Genomic DNA, 18844 nt, shown 5'->3' on the forward strand with positions numbered 1-18844 from the left:
GCTTGGTCCTGGGGAGTGCAAAGCCACAGTCTCTCAAGTGGGTGGTTTGTCCACTGCTTGGTCCTGGGGACTGCAAAGCCACAGTCTCTCAAGTGGGTGGTTTGCCCACTGCTTGGCCCTGAGAACTGCAAAGCCACAGTTTCTCAAGTGGGTGACTTGCCTACTCCTTGGTCCTGGGGAGTGCAAAGCCACAGTCTCTCAAGTGGGTGGTTTGCCCACTGCTTGTTCCTGGGGACTGCAAAGCCACAGTTTCTCTAGTGGATGTCTTCTTCCACTGGTTCTGGAGGGGGCCTTGTGCCCAGTGTGCTTCATCCTGGCAAGGACGGGGTGATTGAATGCCTTCTTCCACTGGTTCTGGAGGGGGCCTTGTGCCCAGTGTGCTTCATCCTGGCAAGGAGGGGCTGAGTGGATGCCTTCTTCCACTGGTTCTGGAGGGGGCCTTGTGCCCACTGTGCTTCATCCTGGCAAGGAGGGGCTAAGTGGATGCCTTCTTCCACTAGTTCTGGAGGGAGCCTTGTGCCCTGTATGCTTCATCCTGGATGGGGGAAGGTCACAGTCTCTCACCTGGGTGTCACACCGACAGGTGTTGGAGGGACCAGGACACACTGCAGCCCATGTAGTCACCACTACACACTGCTTGCCGGCGGTGACGGCTGCTTCAGTGGATGCCAGTTGTGCTGCAGGTGGCGGTGCTGTTAGTGGTGATGGTAGCCTCAAGGCCTTCACCTGCAGCCTCGGACGGCTGCCCACTGGGGCTGCTGTTGGCAGTGGTGCTGCTGGCGGTGGTGCATGTGGCAGTGATGGCCACAGTGCAGGTGGCGGTGCTGGCCATGGTGCAGGTGGCTGTGTTGGCTGTGGTGGTGGTATTCTCCAGGCCTTCATCTGCAGCCTCAGACGGCTGCCCACTGGGGCTGCTGCTTCTGGCAGTGGAGCTGCTGGCGGCGGTGCATGTGGCAATGCTGGCTGCGGTGCCGGTGGCGGTGCTGGCCGCGATGCAGGTGGCGGTGCTGGCAGTGGTGGTGGTAGCCTCCAGGCCTTCACCTGCAGCTTCAGATGGCTGAAGTGCCATTGCTGGTGTTGTGTGCCCCTTTCTACCCTTGGCAGATGGTGGTGCCTCCTTGCTTCTGCCAGCTGGTGTCTTTTTCTCGCCCTTGCTGGCTGGTGGTGCCTCTTTCCCCTTGCTGGCTGGTATCCCCTTCTTGCCCTTGCTAGGTGGCGGACCCTTCTTGGCCTTGGCAGGTAGTGCTGGACCACTTGCTGGGCTGACGGGTGCATCCTTGGAGCCTCTCACACCTGCAGTTGCTACAGAAACCACAGTGGCCATTGACTGGGTGGCTGAGGTGCTGGGATGGGTTCTGGCCACCCTGGCCTGAGGTGAAGGATGGGGGGAGGGGGAGGGAATGGATTAATGCAGGCGAGGAAAAGCTTCTTAGGGACACTAGGGCGGGAAAAGGGTGAAGGTTTGGGTGTGAAGGAAGAGGGAGTGGCTGTAGGAGGTGTCAGTCTGCTGTGTTTGGGTGCAGGTGCATGTGCATGTGCTGGATGCTGTTGTGAGGTGGATGGCTGTTGGATGTCTTCATTCTTGCGTTTGTGTACTTTGGGGGGAGGGGGCATAGACACAGTGGGAGAGGACACAGGGGACATGTGCAGGATGTGGGGGTGGTGACTGCCAGTGAGGGGCGTATAGTGATAGGCGTGCTGGTGATGGAGGTAGTGGATGAGGATGTAGTGCATGCAGGTGTGAGTGGAGACGCTACTGGGAGGGAGGTGGACGACGACGAGGAGGGGGACACACTGCAGGCAGGGGATGTTGGTGTGTCTGCATGTGGATGGTGGTTGTGTGAGTGCCTGTGAGATGAAATGTGGTGCTTGTGTTTGCCTGAGCCACTTCTGTGTGTTGATTTGGATGATTGCGGGTTTGAAGGTGTGCTTGGGATAGGCTGGGGTTGAGGGGATTGGGACTGGGTAGAAGAAGTTGGAGGGGGGAGGCTGGAGACAGGGACAATGGCAGCCAACAGTGAGTTGGCCAGAGCCTGGAATGCTCTTTGTTGGGGCGCCACGCCAAAGTGAAGGCCCTCCAGGTATGCATTTGTTTGTTGCAAATGCCCTGCTACACCCTGGATGGCATTCAGTATGGTTGACTGCCCAACAGAAAGGGATCTCAGGAGGTCAACAGCCTCCTCACTGAGGGCAGCAGGGCTGACTGGGGCAGGGCCTGCGGTGCCTGGGGCGAAGGAGATGCCCACCCTCCTGAGTGAGCGGGCACGTGGTGGCAGCTGTACCTGTAGTTGGGGTGGGCACAGTGGTGTCCGCCACCACCAGGGAGCTGCCATCAGTGGAGGTGTAGCTGTCAGTACTGTCCCATCATGTCTCTGTCATGGTGCTCCCCTCGCCCTCCGTCCCACTTGTGCCCTCACCGTCTGTGGATTCGGCCTCCAGGCCCATGTGGGATGCAGCTCCCTCCGTGGCCGGTGCCTCTCCTGCTCCGCCAGATGATGCTAGAGACAGAGGATACACTTGGCCAATGCCAGCAACAGCACTTCCGTTGGCATACACAGCTCACAGGGAACAGCCCTATGCACTAGGCCACGCACTATCAGTTACAATGTTAGTCAGCAGCCCATGGGGTACAATGTCTAATGCCATTAGCTGCACACCTGAAACCCACAGGACCCTGCCCAGTAGTAGATGCCCACTTACATTATTGAGGTTGGAGTGCATCTGAGCTTGCCCATTATTGAACATACCCTGCCATGTTCGCCCTGGCCTAGGGGCACCCACAGCCCACATCCCCCACCCAGGTAATACCTTAACGCGTGCAAAGTCATAATTCTGAATCTGTATTCACCCCCTTGTGGCTGCTGTGATGCCTTCAAGTGCCCATCCAACTCCAGATAGGCCACCGCTAGGATGCGGAACATGCAGGGGTCAGGGTACGATGGGCACTGCTTCCTCTTTGGGAGGCCAGCTCCAGCTGGGCCTCTGCCATCTTCCTTGTCCAGCGGCGCAGGTCCTCCCACCGTTTGCGGCAGTGGGTTCTCCGCCTGACAACAACTCCCAGGGTCCGCACCACCTGGGCGATGGCACACCAAATACCCTTTTTCTGATGGGCGCTGACCTGCAGAAAAAAAGCAGGAGAAAAGGTATTAGTCATACCGTCCGGACTGGTATACTCATGGCCTACCATATCCCCCATCCCCATTCCCGCATACATTGACCACAATACATGCTGAACTCTGCCCAGGACCCCTCAGACCTCACCCCCTGCACAAGGCTTACACACACACACCAATCCATACATTCATGCCCCATGCATCATGCTCACAGTGTACTCACCTGTTTGTCTGGAGGAACATAGAGTAAAGGGTACTGGGGTAGGACCCCATCCACCAGTCTCTCCAACTCCTCTGAAGTGAAGGCATGGGCCCTTTCCCCAGACACTCGAGCCATTGTCACTTCCAGACACAGGTCACAGCAGCACTTGCAGTGTAGGTCCTCTCCTGTTGAAGGTCAGGTAGCAAGTGAGTGAACAGATAGAAAATGGCGGTCACGTCCGCAGAGGTGCGTACCATCACCGCCGGCGTACATCGCCATTGGATCCTGGAACCCATACACCCCAATGATAACCAGTTCGGTGTTGCATGACCGCCAATTGCCAGCGGAATTCCCTCATTTCCACTTGTCCCTCCTCACAGGTCAGGCAACCGCCATTTCACGTGGGCACAGACCAAGGCACCTAACTGCATCACAGCATACATTGGCACTTCAACTGACTTACGAGCTCACATACTGTTTCTGTAAAGCAAAATTTGCATATTAATGTTGAAATATGTGTGAATATGACTTTTTGCCATGAGTTCAACCACTGTGGATGAGTAGGATATGGAGACATCTCCCCATGTATAGACCCCTGGTGGACCTGGTGACAATGGAGGGCAGGCACATTATCCGGACCTACAGACTTGATAGGGCCACAATCCAAGAACTGTGTGCCCAATTGGAGCCAGACCTGATATCTGCTATCCGACACCCCACAGGTATCCCCCCCTCCAGTGCAGGTCCTGTCACTGCTCCATTTCCTGGCAAGGGGTTCCTTCCAAGTGACAGTGGCCATGGCATCAGGGATGTCACAGCCTATGTTCTTAAACATGTTGACCAGAGTTTTGTCTGCACCTGCTGAAAGCACATGCACAGCTACATCGTATTCCCCCAGGTGGAGGATTTGGCCACAGTGAAGCCTGACTTCTATGCACAGGGACATATCCCCAACATCATTGGTGCCATTGATGGTACACATATTGCATTTGTTCCCCCCCGGAGAAATGAACAAGTGTTCAGAAATAGAAAAAACTTTCACTCTCTGAATGTGCAGATGGTGTGTTTGCGGACCAGTACATCTCCCATGTCAATGCATGGTATCCTGGCTCTGTGCATGATGCCTTTATCTTGAGGAATAGCAGCATCCCATATGTGATGTTTCAACTCCAGAGGCACTGGGTGTGGCTAATAGGTGAGCCCATGGTCCCCACCCAGTTGATGTAGGTATATTGGTGTGGGTTTCACCCTAAGGGTGAGTGTGTGGCTACGAGGTATCTCTCAATATTTGCAGGTGACTCTGGTTAACCCAACCTCTCACAGCTACTGACCCCAGTGAGGAATGCCAGGACAAGGGAAGAGGAACAGTACAATGAGGCACATGGGTGAACAAGAAGGATCATTGAGCGAACCTTTGGCCTCCTGAAGGCCAGATTCCGGTGCCTCCATCTGACAGGTGGATCCCTGTACTACTGCCAGATCATCGTTGCATGTTGCATGTTGTACAACCTGGCCTTGAGACGCCAGGTGCCTTTTCTGCAGGAGGATGAACCTGGGGATGGTCGTGTGGCAGAGGTGGAGCCTGTGGTCAGTGACGAAGAGGAGGTAGAGGAAGAAGATGTGGACAACAGAACTACACTAATTCAACAGTACTTCCAGTGACACACAGGTAGGACACTGTAACTTCACCTTCCATTGCAGTGTTTTGTTTGACATTGAACATGGCAGCCTGATTTCCCTATTTTCATGGCCAATTACTGTACCCTTTGACATCTCTATTTTTAGATCTCTGTGCCCTACTCTGGCTCCTGGTGTGTTTACTGCTGCCCACTACAGGTCATGCCCATGTAAATATTACAGTACATTTGAACTGCAATGTTTACTGTTTGTGAAACTAATACATATGTCAAACAATTGACAGAGTCCACTAGCGTCAGCGGATGTGGAGGGCTGTTCTTCGGTGTGGCTAGTGTCAGAGCCCCGTTGGTGTGCCACTGCCTCCATCATGGTGTTGGCCATGTCAGCCAGCACCCCTGCAATGGTGACCAGGGTGGTGTGGATGTCCCTCAGGTTCTCCCTGATCCCTAGGTACTGTCCCTCCTGCAGCTGCTGTGTCTCCTGCAACTTGGCCAGTATCTGGCCCATCGTGTCCTGGAAATGGTGGTATGCTTCCAGGATGTTGGTGAGTGCGTCGTTGAGAGTCGGTTCCCTGGGCCTGTCCTCCCCCTGTCGCACAGCAGTCCTCCCAGCTTCCCTGTTGTCCTGTGCCTCTGTCCCCTGAACCGTGTGCCCACTGCCACTGACCCCTGGTGCCTGATCATCCTCTGTTTGTGGGGTTGCCTGGGGTCCTTGTAGTGGTGGACACACTGCTGATTGATGTGTCCTGGGGACAGAAGGATGGGCCTGCTGGGTGGGTGTTATGGTGGTGTTTCCTGAGGGGGGAGGCTCTGTGGTGAGTTGGGACTGTGCCTGGGTAATGGACTGTCCAGAGGTCCCTGATGGGCCAGGTTGGTCATCGTGATCAAGACGTGCAGATCTGCTGTTATCACAGAAGGCTTCTTCTGGGGTGGGGGCATGGATGTGGCTGGCACCTCCTGTCCGGTGACGTTGAGTGGGGGTCCTGTGGGGATGTAAATGCAGTGTTATTGTTTCTGCGTGTGCCATCTTGTGCATGGGTATGTTTCCCTCTATGGTTGTTATTAGCAAGGCAGCTTTGGCTTGCGTGAGTTGTGATTGGTTTGGCTAAGTGATTGTCACTAGTGGTGATGCTTTTATCTCTCTCTCAGTTGTCAAAATCTTTGGGTCGTAAAGGGTTGTGAGTAGTGTGTGTGTGTTTTATAGTGGGGTGGGTGTGTGGGTGTGGTGTGTGTTTGTGTGTCAGGTGTGTGTAGTTTGAATTGTCCAATGTGGTGTAGTTTTGTTAGTGTGTGTGTATTTTGAGTGCAGCGGTGTGTACCACCAATGGTTTACCGCGGTTAAATGTCTGCCGCAGTGATTTGTGGGTCATGATGCTGTGGGCATATTTCTGTTGGCGTAACGGTGTGGGTTTTCGTACTGCCAGTTTATCACTGACCTTTGGGCTGGCGGACTTGTGTGTGTCTGTATAGTGGCAGATTTCTATGTGAGGGTCATAATACGGGTAGCGATATACCGCCGCTGTCGCAGTACATTGGCAGCATTCAGCATGGCGGTAAGCGCCACTTACTGCCAATGTTGTAATGAGGGCCTAAATGTCTTTGCTTATTGAGCACCTTATTTATACAATATTTGCAGTAAAGGCAATATATATTTCTGAGTTTCTTTTCTTCTGTCTGACTTCTTCTGTCTTCAATGTCTATATGTCTTTTTCTGATTGAGTGGGAAGTCATTCATATTCCATTGACATTTAATTCCCATTCCTTTGCTCATGGCTCGTCAGTGGAATACTTCTTCTGGTGGCAAAACAGAGTACGTGTCTTTAAAAGATAGACTATGCACGATCCACCATGTTTAAGGTAAAACTTGACTGTAAGGGAAAGGAAAAGCAAAATGACCCAGCACCCTGGGTGAAAACTCCCGGCATGTTGGGGCCATGAGATTGTTTGCTTTTCCAAACTGGAAAAAAGGCATTCCAATGCTGTGTCAGCCCATTTTTCCCTGTCTGTAACCTGCATGGATAACATCATGGACAAGGAAAAGACTGGATGCAATGCTTCAGTAGCATCATGGATAGGCCATTATTGTTTGACTTTATTGAAAGTGCTCCCTCCATTTTAGCAGGTTCACTACAGTATTGGCAAACCCTAGGCAACCTGGTGGCAAAGCCATAATACAACTGGAATGTGGTCTGCTGCATTGGCAGTAAAGTCTTTGCCCTTGACACTCTCATACTTTTAGTGGCTGGCCCAGTTAAGTTTAAATAAGGTCCATTAATCTTGTAATGCTGAGCTGGATAACCATCATTCATTCAATTTATATGCAAAGCAAGCCTATTGCCCCACTGGGAATGTAATTGTATGAATATGTTAGCTGTCTCAGTTATCCCACACCCAAAATATCATTGTTAGCTGGATCAGTTTGAGTTCATATCAGCTCATAAATGCTACTCATCACTAGTTTTCAGAGATTTGTTAAGGTCATACCTTCTGGAGGAAGCAAGCGTGGGTTTTGATGCTATTTTTGTCCTGTTGGCCTCTACTAGAGTGAGTTCATGATCACCAAGAGGTGCCCCTAAGGTTCCAGACCCTTGGTGTGGTACCAGTGGAGCGTTGTCCCAAAGGAAATGAAAAATCCAGATGTTTTGGCCCATTTGCGACAGTGAACGGGCCTGCATATGCCAAGATGTTTTGCCAGTGCCACTCACCAATGTGAAGCTCCAGTAAACGGAACTCTTTGCACAACAGCAACTGCCTGTAGCGCCCAGCAGCACGAGATATGCACTTTGTGCTACAGCATCGACAGTGAGTGGTGCCCACCTCCATGACTCTCCAGCATTGACACTCCACGGCACTCCACTGGATCTTCGAGCTACAGCTACAACCGCGCGTGACCCCGAGCCCGCTTGTCATGTCACAACAACAATTTCTGCCGTTCTCCTTGACCTTTCACGTTGAATTTTGAACAAAATTCTTTCACTGAGGCTGAACCAGTGCCGGATTCTGGCCCAAACTCCATTGCAGTGGGCCTGAACATGTGACTTTCACCCTGTTTTGCACAACCAAATATCCATGAGTGGTGCTTAATGCTTTTGGGCACTACACTCACCTGCAATCTTGAAATTAGTACATCTTGGGTTCTACTGATTGGATTTTTCTTGTTTTTAGTCTCAAATTATTTATTACATTTTACTCAGTTTTTCTAAATTGATGTGGGATTTCTCTTGTGTTGTGTTTCACTTTTTAACTGTTTTGAAGTGCTGCACAAATACTTCACACCTTGCCGGACTACTTTGTGCCAGGCTACCAGAGTGTTAAGCACAGGATAATTTGAGATTTGCTTGTGTTTCACTCTGACAAACGTTGTGGTTTCTGCTTGAGTAGGGCTTCACCTCCCACCACCAGTCACCCAATTTCCAACCAGCTATAGAGAAAAGACCACTCTTGCAATGGATTGAAAAGGCAAAGGAGAGAAACCGGCAAGAAGTGATTAAGATGTGCTAAGAGGCCAAGTACCACAAAGTAAGGAGCGGACCTAAATAAGAAAGTAATTGGTGGGATGCTGGAGGTCAAGGGAAGATGGGAAATGAGAGGTAGGGAAAGGAGCTGATGGAGAGGCATTAGGGGAGTGCGGGAAAAAGGTTTATTTTGTAAAGCTTTTGCAAAAAAGCTTAGTGGGACTCAGAGAGTAGGTTTTCAGAAAGAAAAGAAGTTTAACTGGAATGACTGAAGGGGGCCACAGGGCCCTTTGGACAGAGAGCAGAGAGCATTCGGATCATATTGAACAAGGCAGGCAAGGAGAGTGTTGTACCAGCAAATGAGCAGAAAACCTGAGTGTAGTTCATTGAAACAGACAGAACTGGTGTTGGTTAACAATGGAAAAATAAAAGTAGTAGGATGAGGAGGGTAGTGTGAGCCAGAAAAAAGATAGGCACGAAGTTGGGTATGAACCTGTCATACACAGCCATAGATGCACCACTAGTAAGACACCTGCTGAAATGAAACAAAAGAACATATGAGCAGATTAATGTGTGGACCTATTTAAATTAAGAGACAAAGAGACTTGTAGAAAGTAGTGTTAAAAAGGTTGAACAAAAGGAGTAAGCAGTGCAACCCGGAGTTCCCACCAACATTGACACCTAGGCGGCGTTGTACACAATTTCTACCAGTGTATTCTATGAAAAGTACTGGAAAGAAGGGTGTGGTAACTTACTGTTTTTTTGAGGTTGTAGTCTTGTTTTGCTTCCATCATATTAAATAGGCTGACACACCTGAAATCAAGCATTTTTAGGTGAACATTTGAGGACTGGAGGCAGTGTTCCTTATCAGATGGAGTAAGGTGGTCACCCTTCCCTCAAGTAGTTTGGAACATTTGTGTGGCTTTCATATGATGAAGAGTACAGAGCCAGTCTGGAACTGGACTATTCTAAGACCAGGGGCAAGGTGTACAATACACTTTAGCTTTATTTTGTGAGACCAAGCAGGATGATACCCATGATACATACAGTGAGTGTTTTGACACTCACATGTGCCTTTTAAGAGATATTGGCCTTGGGGGGGTTGGTTAATAACAATACAAAGGTATTGGTGGTCATATGATGGACTGTCAATAAAGTAACAAAGTAATAGTTCACCTTAGGTGTTTTAACATGAGAGCCCAAATGCAACTGTATGCACCCGTTGGAGCAATGTTTGAATGTACTCAGCAGTGGAGGTTGTTTTGGAGGCAGAGAGAATATGTGATAGGTTATGGACAAGGGCCAGTAGGCTATTCATCTATTGACAATGGAGCCGTTGTTAGCAATCTCCCAGATTGGGTGTTGGCAGTGAGACTATAGGAAGGACTTACAGCAGGCTTTAATATACCATGTGACAGTCTACAACAGAGTCACTAAGCAGACAACTCGAAGTCAATGAGAGGAGTGTCAGAACTAGTACAAAGCACATTGGCGAAAGAGGCTAGGCCTGAGAAGATTGCAGGCAACTCAGAGGAGATTCTGCTCCCAGACCTGATTATGTTTCATTTAGGGTTCGTTTCTAAAAAGGCAAAAGGATAAATTAGACTTATCCACCATTTATTATGACTGGAAGGAGAATCAGTGAACAAATACATTGCTCAAAGTAAAGGTTTGGTATCATACTCAAGCCCTGATGAGGCAATTGCACGGGATGGAAATGTTAGATTGGAGATGAGATGGGAGAATCAGACGTTTAATCTGTATTCAGAGTGCTGCTGCTACAGTCAGATGAGTAATGTATTTTAGGGATTCAGTTTGAAGGTCAATTATTTCTAGACAAAGTAATGTGTCCTGTGCCAATTACAAAATGTTCAGCTTATACCTATAGTGGGAATTAATGGACGTAGGAGGGTCAGAATAAGTGTACAACTATCTCAAGTGACAACCATAATATTTCTAGGAATAGACCTAGAGTCTTTGGTCCTGCTGTTTGGATTATCGCTTGAAACGTTGATGAAGTTGAGTGCACTGCTACATTAGATAGTGAATTTTAAAATGTGTGACTTTAAGCAGGTGAGGCAGGCACTAGGGTATCTGGATTTAGTTTGCAAGCTAGGTGCTCCAGCCATGGCTTTCTGTAGGCACCCGGAGCTATGAGACCTAATTGCAATACTATGGAAGGGGCAAGAAGGGACAGGCTAATGAGAATTTATTTAATTGATAACTGTAATCTATAATGGAATGACATAACAGCTGCAAACGTGCCCAGTCATTTGGACAGTCAAAGCATTTTCGGACACATAGGAAGGTGGTATGCCAAATGGTATCCAGAAGATCAGATGCAATGTAACTACTCTGCTTTTCTGGAAATGTTTCAAATGGTTTTAACAGTATGATTGCAGGGCACACGACTTGAAAAACAAGAAGATGGCATTGGGTACTGACAATGAGTAGTTAAAGTGATACATGTGCTGTCTTCTAATAACCAACTGATCCTACAGCTTTCACAAGAGTTGATACTGGCTTGTTGAACAAAGTTGCTGATGCTCCCAACTTAGTGGTCCATATTCCATGTATTGTTTAAAGGAGTTGACAAGAATATATCAACAGTACCATGAACGCTGTGGGAAAAGGGGAGGTAAAAGCAGTGCAATTAGCTGATGATTCTCTCACTCGCCTGTGAATCTCAGATTTTTCTTTATATCAATCTTGGACAGAGTTTAAAGGAAGTGGAGCAAGGAAGAGGATACGTAACAAAAGAATGCCTCCAAGGCAAATAAACATATCAAACTTTGTGGTACTTTTGGATGAAAAAAGGTTGTAGTTGTTGACCATTTTGAGAAAGATCGCAGGGATTGCCTTTTATGGAAAAGGTTTCTGGGAGTATGAACGAAATGCACAGAATTTGAGGGATAGATTATAGAGGGGTGTTGCATGAGTAAGGCAGGAGGAAAGGGGATGGGGGAGGCCCGTAATGGTAGAGGTGTTGGAAGAAATTCTGAGAGATTGCTAGAAGGGGGTGCACTCAGGAGCAGGTGGGCAAAACAAAATATGTTTTTCAGAGTTGGGCATGAAGGTAGTGCCCAAGAAAGAGATGGATATGTCAATATCATATTGTGGTCTTGGAGGGATGGGGCTGGGACATTTGCTTGTCACGCTTTGGAAGCTGAGCAAGATAATAAAAACCAAGACATGATTTTTATTCACAAAAGGGAAAACAGTTTAGTGCACTCAATAAGGATACAAGTACTTAAGATAGTGAAGAGGGACCTGAAGGCAATAGCAGGAGAATGGTACTGTACAGACAATTTATGGAGTCAGTTTTTACCAGAAGAGTGTGGCAAGACAAATGGAAGCAAGCTGCAATTAACAAGGTGCTGAAGTTGGTGAACAGTAAGGATTCATGTTATCGGAAGGCACACTGATCGGTGTGTAAGCCACGCTGACATGAGGTATGAATGGTTCATGTTTGTTGAACATGATGAGGTACATCTCTCCTTACTAGGAAACAGATGTATTTTGGAGGTGTTCGAAGGCTGATGGGAGGAAGAAATGATGAAAGCAGGAGACAGAAAGTACACCTCACAAAAGGGCTTTTCTGGTGGCAGAGGGAGATAGCTCAAAGTAAAATTGAGAGTGAGGTAGGAAGATTAGGAAAATAGCAACATATGGAAATAAAAGGTCAAGGAAGGAATGGGATCCAGCCTAGTCCCAGAACTGGCAGGCTAGGAAGGGAATGCGGAGGAATTCTGAAATAAGGAAAATATAAGATATTAAGAGTTAAGCTTGCTACACGTGTGTGTAGGAAAATGCCTCTGATGGCATGGTCACCCCCTAACTTTTTGCCTTTTGTTGATGCTAGTTATGATTGAAAGTGGGCTGGGACCCTGCTAACCAGACCCCAGCACCAGTGTTCTTTCCTGTAGGAGGCTGGCCTGGCTTATAGTGGGTACCTGATGGTACTTACACCTTGTGCCAGGTCCAGTTATCCCTTATTAGTAGATTAGTAGTGTTCTAGCAGCTTAGGCTGATAGAGGTAGCTATAGCAGAGCAGCTTAGGCTGAACTAGGAGACATGCAAAGCTCCTACTATACCACTTATATTATATAGCACTATATCATAAGAATCACAATACTCAGTTACTAAAAATAAAGGTACTTTATTTTAGTGACAATGTGTCAGAAGGATATACTCCCTTAGGAGGTAAGTGAAATGCACAAAATATACACACAAACCAAAATTAGGTAAGTAAACAGTTAGAAAAGTAGTGCAAACACTGTAGAATACAATAGGATGCAAGAGGCCTAGGTGTAACACAAACCATATACTAAAAAGTGGAATGCAAACCACTTGGGGACCCAGGCCTAGTGTAGTGTGTAGAGGGTCGCTGGGAGTGTAAGAAAACACTAAGGCCCTCATTACAACCCTGGCGGTCGGTGTTAAAGCAGCGTTAATACCGGCAAAAGGCCGGCGGAAAAAAAATTGCATCACGAGCATGGCGGAAACCGCCAACATAGACCGCCACTTTAACACTCTGACCGCCACGGCGGTAGAAACAAACACCGCAGCAGTCACCGCCAACAGACAGGCGGAAGACAAGGTTCTGCCCACTTTATTGCAACACGCCTATCCGCCACCTTTTCCGGGGCAGTACCAACGACATCAAAAGCCCGGCGGAAATAGGACTTGGAACAGAAACCACTCACCTTTCGACACTTTCCAAACAACCAGGACGCCATGAAGTCTGAACTACAGGTCCTGTCCATGCTGGTCTACCTCCTCTTGTATCAGGAACAGGAAAGACGCCAGCGATGACCACGATGAGTTATGCACCTAGCACACAGGAGGGGGGGAGGGAAAAGAGAGAGACACACACACAACACGCAACACCCCCACCCTCACCCACAACACCATACACACAAATACATGCAGCAACATTAACATATACACCCCGTGACCCCCTGGAAGAATGCAAGGACAAAAGCAAATGATTGTAATGAGTGTAATCAATTAAATATCAGATAGGCCAAAATCAAAAATTAGTATATACAAATATGTACACCAACTACACAAGTCCGGATATTAATTAAATCATTGTCCGTGGATCAGTGTCCCGAAATGATTGGGCGAAGCCCACACAAGATATCTGACTCGAAACGGAGAGAACACTGCAGGGGCATCAGATGGAAAATAAACAGGCACCTCAGGGGGAGGGGGGGGCACCTCAGCCGGATTAATGGACGACACCCCTGCTCCACGAGGGGGCTCCATGCCCACTGCTTTATCCTGGGGAGTGCAAAGCCACAGCCTCTCAAGTCTTTCCAGTGAGTGGTTTGCCCACTTCTTCACCCTGGGGAGTGCAAAGCCACAGTCTCTCAAGTGAATAACAGTCTTCACTGGTTCTGGAGGGGGCTTTGTCCCCAGAGTGCTTCATCCTGCCAAGGACTGAGGTAGTGGATGTGAATCTCCACTGGTTCTGGAGGGGGCCTTGTGCCCAGAGTGCTTAATCCTGCCAAGGACTGAGGTAGTGGATGTGAATCTTCACTGGTTCTGGAGGGGGCTTTGTGCCCAGAGTGCTTCATCCTGCCAAGGACTGAGGTAGTGGATGTGAATCTCCACTTGTTCTGGAGGGGGGCCTTTTGCCCAGAGTGCTTCATCCTGCCAAGGACTGAGGTAGTGGATGTGAATCTCCTCTGGTTCTGGAGGGAGCCTTGTGCCCAGAGTGCTTCTTCCTGCCAAGGACTGAGGTACTGGATGTGATTCTCTACTAGTTCTGGAGGGGGCTTTGTGCCCAGAGTGCTTCACATACAGTGTGGCAGGTCCCATTCCCTCACCTGGGTGTGTGTGCCACGAGATTGCCTGGGAACAAGTAGCATGATACTCCATGGAGGCAGAGATACACTCTACCCTGCTGCAACTTTGCCTGCCACCTGCTGGTACAAACAGTGCTGGGAGTCATGCCTCATGTACGCTGGGCAGGGTCCAGGACCTCTCCTGCAGCCTCAGACGGCTGGCCACTGGGTTTAATTGCCATGTCAGCTGTGGTGGCACTGTCTGAGCACGTGGCGGGGCTGGTGGCGGTGCTTGCGGCGGTGTCTGTGGCGGCGGTGCTGGTGGTGGAACATGTGTCTGCACCTGTTGAGGGACACACCAGGACGTCTCCTGCAGCTTTGGATGGCTGCCCACTGGGGATGATGCTGGTGACTGTTGCTGAAGCAGCAGACATGGTGGTGGCGGTGCTGGTGGCGGTGCAGGTGGTGGTGTCCACCGCCGTACAGGTGGATGTTCTGGTTAACAGAAGGGGTGCCTCTGGTCCCTCAGCTGGAGCCACTGTGCCCTGTCCTGACCTGCTCTTCGGCTTGTGTCCCTTCACCACCTTTGATGTCGCTGCTGGTGCCTTGCCACTGTCCCCTTTTGGCCTGGAGGAGCCCTTGCTTGCTGGTAGGTGCGGCTTCTCCCTCCAGCATGTGGGCACCTTCTTCACCTTGGCAGGTGGCGGAATGGCCTGCTCCTTGGCCTCAGTAGGTGGCACACTGGCAGCCCTGATGGGTGGTGGCCGTGATGTGAGCGGACTTGCTGACACCACTGTGCTGGAGGATTTGGTGGCTGAGGTGCTGGGCTGGGACCTGGACAGGCTGGTTTAGGGGAAGGATGGGGGGAGGTGTAGGGAAGAGGTCAATGTTAGCCAGGAAAACGTTCTTAGACACACTGGGAAGGGAAGATGGAGGGGGTTTGGGAGTGGAGGAAGTGGTAGTGGTTTTAGGAGGTATACGTTTGCTGAATTTGGGTGAAGGTGCATGGGCCGAAGGCTGTTGTGAGGTAGATGGCTGTTGGTTGGGTGTGTGCCTGTGTTTGTGTACTTTGGGAGGAGGGCTTACAGACACACTGGGAGAGGACACACAGGATGTGTGAATGGTAGTGGGGGTGGTGAGTGCACGTAAGCGGTGTGTGGTGATTGGCGTGCTGGTGATGGAGGTAGTGGATGAAGATGTAGTGCATGCAGGTGTGAGTGGAGATGAGACAAGGAGGGAGGAGAGGGACACAGTGGAGGCAGTGGATGTTGGTGTGTCTGCATGGGGATGGTGCTAGTGCCTGTGGGATGTGTGGTGCTTACGTTTGCCATGTCCACTCTTGTGTGTTGATGAGTGTGCATGCTAGTCTGATGGTGTGCTTGGGATGGGCGGAGGTATAGGGGACTGGGTCTGGGTGGAAGAAGTTGGAGGGGGTAGGCTGGACACAGGGACAATGGCTGCCATCTGTGCTGAGGCCAGGGCCTGTAATGCTCTTTGTTTGGCCGCCTGCCCAGAATGAATGCCCTCCAGGTATGCATTTGTTTGTTGCAAATGCCTCTCAACACCCTGGATGGCATTCAAAATGGTAGATTGCCCAACAGTGAGGGATCTCAGGAGGTCAATAGCCTCCTCACTGTGGGCAGCAGGGCTGACTGGGGCAGTGGCTGAAGTGCCTGGGGCAAAGAAGATGCCCACCCTCCTGGGTCAGCGGGCACGGGAAAATCAATGAGGGGCTGCTGGGAGGGCGGTGCTGGAAGGTGGGGTGGCGGCTGTACCTGTTGATGCGGTGGGCACAGAGGTGCCCGCCACCGCAAGAGAGCTCCCATCAGAGGAGGAGTCCGTGTTGCTGGTGTCTCCTCCTGTCCCCGTCGTAGAGCTCCCCTCGTCCTCCGTCCCACTGGTGCCTTCTGACTCCGTTACTCAACCCTCCAGGGCCATATGGGATGCAGCTCCCTCCTGCTCCAGTGCCACTGCTCCTCCGCCAGATGATGCTAATGCATGCAGGGACATGGTGACAAAACAAAAGGGGGGGAGACAGAGGAGGCACAAGGTCAATGCATGCAACACCACTACCATTGGTGGACATAACACAAGGAGCAGCCCTATGCACTAGGCCATGCACTAACTGTTTGTAGGAAAATCACCTGCCCATGGGGGACTATGCCTAACCTCATTTACTGCACACCTGGATCCCACAGGAGCCTGACTGGTTGTAGATGGCCACTACCACTATTGGGGTTGGAGTGCCACAGAGCCTACCTAACAAGGGACCTACCCTAGCAAGTTCACCCTGGCCTAGGAGAACCCACAGACAACATCTGCCACCCAGACACCTCGTAAAGCGCGCAGAGTCAGCTGAATGAGAGTGTACTCACCCCCTTGTGGCTTCTGTGATGCCCTCAAGCGCCCATCCAACTCAGGACATGCCACCACCAGGATACGGTACATCAGGGGGGTCATGGTGCGACGGGCACCCCGTCCCCGTCCACGTTGGGAGGCTATCCCCAGCTGGTCATCCGCCATTTTCTGGCTCCAGCGGCGCAGGTCCTCCCATCTTTTCCGGCAGTGCGTGCTCCATCTATGGTAGACCCCCAGGGTCCGCACTCCCTTAGCGATGGCACTTCTTCTGGTCGGTGATGACCTAGAGGAAAAGTGAAGTTATAATGGATGTTACTTTCCTGTACATTTGTTCTCACACATTGCCCACAAACCTCCCACCATGGCCCAGACATACATACACACACCATTCTCACATGCTGGCCTGTCCCCCGTATCTTCTATACACGACACTCCATACAATCATGTGCCATCCGCCATGCACACAGTGTACTCACCTGTTTGTCTGGGGGACCGTACAGTTGTGTGTACTGGGGGAGGACCCCATCCAACAGTTTCTCCAACTCCTCTGCAGTGAAGGCAGGAGCCCTTTCCCCAGACACTGTAACCATTGTCGCTTCCAGCCACAGGTCACAGCAGCACTTGCAGTGTAGGTCCTCTCCAGTTGAACGTCAGGTATCAAGTGAGGAAACAGATAGAAAATGGCGGTCACGTCCGCGGTGGTGCGTACCGTCACCACCGGCGTACATTGTCATTGGCTCCTGGAACCCATAGGGCCCAATGATAACCAATGCTGAATTGCACAGCGGTCTTCGACCACCTACCGCGACAGTGTACAACAACAGCGCAGTTACCTCATTTCCCCTTGTCCCACCTTACAGGTCAGGCAACTGCCATTTCAGGGGGCCACAATGCAGGCCAAATAACTGTGTCACACCTATTTAGGCCATGATTACGGACAGACAAAGGCACATAGAGAAATTGTAACGTTTGTGCTAAACAGCCTTGTGAAACCTATGTGGTATATGACCCTCTGCTCACCGTTCTCCTCCATAGGGCATGTCCGCTGGGGCAGGTGATGAGATGGCGGCATACTCCGGTGTACATACCCCTGGTGGACCTGTCGACAATGGGAGACAGACACATTATTATCACTTACAGACTTGATCCTGCAACAATCCAGGAACTGTGTGCCCAGTTGGAGCCTGACTTGATGTCAGCTATCCGCCATCCCACAGGAATACCCCCTCTAGTGCAGGTCCTGCCAGTACTCCATTTCCTGGCCAGTGGGTCTTTTCAAACAACAGTAGCCATGGCATCAGGGATGTCTCAGCCAATTTTCCCTAACGTGTTGTCCACAGTGTTTTCTGCCCTGCTGAAACACATGCGCAGCTACATCTTTTTCCCTCAGGGGGAGGATTGGCCCACAGTTAAAGATGACTTCTATGCCCTGGGACATATCCCCAACATCATTGGTGCCATTGATGGCACACATGTGGCATTTGTACCCCCCCCCCAGGAATGAACAGGTGTACAGAAACCGGAAAAGCTACCATTCTATGAATGTGCAGATGGTGTGTTTGGCAGACTAGTACATCTCCCATGTGAATGCCAAGTATCCTGGCTCAGTGCATGTTGCTTACATTTTGAGGAATAGCAGCATCCCTTATGTGATGGGGCAACTCCAGAGGCAACGTGTGTGGCTAATAGGTGAGCCTAAAGTCCCAACACAGTTTAATTTGCTGTCTGGGTATGGGAGATTCCCTAATGCTTGGAGGATGTCTAACAGTTTTCCCTTGATATTTGCAGGTGACTCTGGTTACCCCAACCTGTCATGGCTACTAACCCCAGTGAGGAATCCCAGGACAAGGGCAGAGGAATGCTACAATGAGGCACATGGGTGAACTAGGAGGATAATAGAGCACACCTTCGGCTTCCTGAAGGCCAGATTCCGGTGCCTCAATATGACAGGTGGATCCATATACTACTCACCGAAGAAGGTGTGCCAGATAATCATGGCCTGCTGTATGTTGCACAACCTGGCTTTGCGACGCCAAGTGCCTTTTCTGCAGGAGGATGGGCCTGATGGTGGTCTTGCGGCAGCTGTGAAGCCTGTGGACGGTGAAGAAGAGGAGGCAGAAGAAGAAGATGTAGACAACCAAAACAACATCATCATTCAATACTTCCAGTGTGACACAGGTAAGAGGATGGAACTGCTTCCCACATCTGATACTATTGTAGGACCTAGCATAAGTCTGCTTTTTTACCTCTGTGTATGGACCCTGACTTATCACTTTGGATTTCCATT

The 18844-nt window shown here is 50.2% G+C and overlaps 1 protein-coding gene across 1 annotated transcript in view; it reads left to right on the top strand.

The window, feature by feature from the left end:
• Nucleotides 1-18844, top strand: part of LOC138259657 (sodium- and chloride-dependent neutral and basic amino acid transporter B(0+)-like) — a 558437-nt gene that overhangs the window by 94255 nt on the left and 445338 nt on the right. The window contains 1 exon segment of the mRNA XM_069207527.1: nucleotides 10222-10228. Coding sequence (XP_069063628.1) covers nucleotides 10222-10228 — 7 coding nt within the window.

This window comes from Pleurodeles waltl, chromosome 2_1 (genome assembly GCF_031143425.1).
Source record: "Pleurodeles waltl isolate 20211129_DDA chromosome 2_1, aPleWal1.hap1.20221129, whole genome shotgun sequence".
In the NCBI taxonomy this organism is placed as follows: Eukaryota; Metazoa; Chordata; class Amphibia; order Caudata; family Salamandridae; genus Pleurodeles; species Pleurodeles waltl.